At 39.0% G+C, this 3,834-nt stretch overlaps 1 protein-coding gene across 1 annotated transcript in view; it reads left to right on the forward strand.

Moving 5' to 3' along the window:
- The window catches only part of LOC108789991 (transcription factor CP2-like protein 1), a 41,643-nt gene that overhangs the window by 10,110 nt on the left and 27,699 nt on the right, over nucleotides 1–3,834 (forward strand). Inside the window, exons 3-4 of the mRNA XM_018560159.1 lie at nucleotides 396–472; nucleotides 2,355–2,460. Coding sequence (XP_018415661.1) covers nucleotides 396–472; nucleotides 2,355–2,460 — 183 coding nt within the window. The remainder of the gene's footprint in view (nucleotides 1–395; nucleotides 473–2,354; nucleotides 2,461–3,834) is intronic.

Below are 3,834 nucleotides of genomic sequence, written 5' to 3' on the forward strand. Positions count from 1 at the left end.
TCGTCTCGACTCCGGGGGGGGGGGGGGCGGGGTAGTTGGAAAAGGGGCACTATACATATATAGGCACCACATTGGCCTTTTGCCAATCTGTTTGTACCGAGCCATTCTAAAAAGGATGTGTAGAGCCATCTGGTACAGGAGCTTTATTCACCTTTTTCTGGACCATATCAATCTTGAGTTATTGAGGTTCATTTGAGGTTGTGGTAATATCATTCTTATTTTGTACATCAGCTCCACCACATTTCTTTGTATATACAGAACTTAAAAAGGTACTTAATAGATTTGATATCGCTTTGTCCCCTGTAACCGAATATCAAGGGAACATTCTCTGGGTGCTGCCCCAAAGAGACACATTTTAGAATAATTGTTCATTTATGTGTTATCTTTTGGTGCAGGTCAGTCCTATGAAATTCGGATGTTAAGTAACTGGAAGGGAGCTGCTGACCTGCCTGAAGGTCGTCACCTGCTAAAAGTAAGATATTTACAGTGGCCTGTATTTTTAAGTTATTATGGCCATAGACACCCATTTCAAATATTTATTAGCCAGGGGTGGACCTTGGTCATGCTACACATGCCCAAAAAATGTAATCACAGTACACAGGGTGTGTGTAGTACACCCTGGCCTTCTGCCCCGTTGCTGTTTTCCCCTTATAATTACTAGATTTGCCAGCTGTCAAAATAACATTCAGGAGTTACTGTGTAAATACAGCAGCTATTACAGATGCTGTAAAAAATTACCTTCCAACACAGTATTTATAAACATTGTTCAGACACAAGATAGAAAGATACAAAGTAACATTGCTACTTTGGTATTTACTCTTGTACATTAATATGCAGAGCAAAGGTATGAACTTTGATGTGCATATGTCAGTTAAAACAAGTAAAAAATAATAATAATGATAATTAATCAATAAAATATTTTTTTCCTATTTTAACCCTGTATTAATCCTTAGTTTACTCTAAGCAGCCCTTAATAACTCCTTATTTCACTTCTCCCCAAAGTTATTATTTTCCTTTGGGGAAAATAATTTCTTATTTCTTATAGAAAGAAAATTTTTGTTTCTTTCTATTTTTCTAAACATTATTATTTACATTTTTATTTGTCGTGTTTGTTAATGTTTCTAGTGTCACATTTAAAAAAAGCTCAAAGCTGAAAAAATTCCTTTATTTTTAATTAACTGTCCTATGTGCAATTTTGTACCAAAATAATAATTTAATAATAAAGTAGTGAAAAAGTTGTTGTCGCATAAACAGACCCATAGCAGAAATGTAACAATTGCTCTGACTATGAGGGGTTGTAGAGGTTTGAGAGCTGAATTGATCAATAAGTAGTCGGGCACCTCGAAGGCTTTAATTAAATTCCTCTTATGGGTGAAAAACAGAGGTGTATATCTAAACCCAAGGACAAAAATATAATACATTGCAGCTTTTCAGTTCTCAGATGCGGTGTCTATATTAGTTTTCCTTTATCAGGAAGTGCAGAAAAATACTTGCTGATTCTGATAGAAATCCAGTATACTTGTAACTTCCTGTGAAGTGAACTAAAAACACAATGTTATGAAGTTGAAAATCTAGTCAGCAACCTAGTGTGACAACACTGCACATTTATAGGTGTGCAGTGAGTGAGTGTTGAGTTTTAAGTGCACTACTGAGGACAGCAATACGGGAGCTACCATTGTGAACTAGTTTTTAAAGGAAATCTGTCATAAGAGCAAAATGGAGGCTGCCATTGCTTTTTCTGCTGAAAATGTTGTTCAGAATGTTCCAAAACCTGCATGTCAACATAACAGCCAGATAAGTAGATTGATCAGCACTAGGTCTAAAGAAGATCCATCGTTCATCAAAAGCTTGCACTACAATCTGTTTAGTTAGTCAATAATTGGTATGACTCTAAATCCATACTTCTACAAACCTATTTTAGCAATGGCAGCCCCTCTATTCCTCTAAAAATTGCTTTACTTTAATGACACTTTCTCTGAGACTGTCATTCTTATCTGGAATTTGTTACCTAGTCAGCTACTGAACTGGAACAAGTATGGAGAATGGTAGTTGTATCATTCCTAGACTTTACTAGCTGCATGCTTCCTCCAATTAGTGACTCACTTGGTAGTGAAGCAATATTGGTGCTGAAACGCTGCGTTTTTATGAGCCTTTATTTTATAACTGTCATCCCAAAGTATGGTGGCATCCATACTTTCAGGATCAGGATGCTGGCCTTATAAGTGGGCACTTTTTAAGCAAATCAGAAATGGTAGACCTGGTATTTCTTCCTCCAAGGTTCACTTTAAGCTGCTACAAAATGACACTGTCATGACAGGTACTCTTTAGCTGATTATGACTTACCTCCTTCACAGAGTGTGGTTCGAGTAGTGTTCCATGATCGACGTCTGCAGTACAGTGAGAAACAGCAGCTGGAGAGCTGGCAGATGAGCCACCCTGGGGACAGAATTCTTGATATAGGTAGGTTAACACTTTCCTCCTAAACACTCGTTTTTACAAGTGCACTGTTTGTATAGAAGAGGAAATAAAGTTGTGAGTGTGTGTGCCAGTGATAGAACTCCAGCCAAACACAGAATACATGCAATGTATTACCTGTCAAAAAATATGCTATTCTGTTTAGCTGCTCTTGTGATAGCTTATCCTATCCTACCACACCAACAACGGGGCACTATTTCTCTCCCTGACACCAAAGATGGGGCAATATTCCTCTCACTGACACCAACAATGGGGCACTATTCCTCTCACTGACACCAAAGATGGGGCACTATTTCTCTCACTGACACCAAAGATGGGGCACTATTCATCTCACTGACACCAACGATCGGGCACTATTCTTCTCACTGACACCATCTATGGGCACTATTCCTCTCACTGACACCAACAATGGGGCATTATTCCTCTCACTGACACCAAAGATGGGGCACTATTCATCTCACTGACACCAACGATCGGGCACTATTCTTCTCACAGACACCATCTATGGGCACTATTCTTCTCACTGACACCATCTATGGGCACTATTCCTCTCACTGACACCAACAATGGGGCATTATTCCACTCACTGACACCAAAGATGGGGCACTATTCATCTCACTGACACCAATGATCGGGCACTATTCTTATCACTGACACCATCTATGGGCACTATTCCTCTCACTGACACCAAAGATGGGGCATTATTCCTCTCACTGACACCAACGATGGGGCATTATTCCTCTCAATGACACCAACCATGGGGCATTATTCCTCTCAGTGACACCAACCATGGGGCATTATTCCTCTTAGTGACACCAACCATGGGGCACTGTTCCTCTCAGTGATACCATTAGGTGGCAACTGATGATGTAATGTGAGGGCATGCGCACAGGAGTAAAAAAAAAACAATAAGGTGATCAGCGCCAGTAGGTGCTATTATGTGAGATAATGTGAAATAAGAGCTACCAAGCACTAAGGATATAAATAAATACAGGTGAAACTCGAATAATTAGAATATTGTGCAAAAGTAATTGCAGTAAGTGCTGCAAAAGGGGCCCAAACCAAGTACTGAGTACATATGCATGCTTGTACTTTTCAGAGGTCCGATATTGTTCTATGTACAATCCTTGTTTTATTGATTGCATGTAATAATCTACTTTTCTGAGGTTGTGGATTTGGGGTTCTTGGGGTTTTCATGAGCTGTAAGCCATAATCATCACAATTATGACAAATCACGGCTTGAACTATCTTGCTTTGCATGTAATGAGTCTATCTCATATATTAGTTTCACCTTTTAAGTTGCATTAGTGAAATAAATGAACTTTGCACGATATTCTAATTATTCGAGTTTCACCTGTA

Source organism: Nanorana parkeri, unplaced genomic scaffold, assembly GCF_000935625.1.
Source record: "Nanorana parkeri isolate BGI_ZX_2015 unplaced genomic scaffold, ASM93562v1 scaffold435, whole genome shotgun sequence".
NCBI classification, from domain to species: Eukaryota; Metazoa; Chordata; class Amphibia; order Anura; family Dicroglossidae; genus Nanorana; species Nanorana parkeri.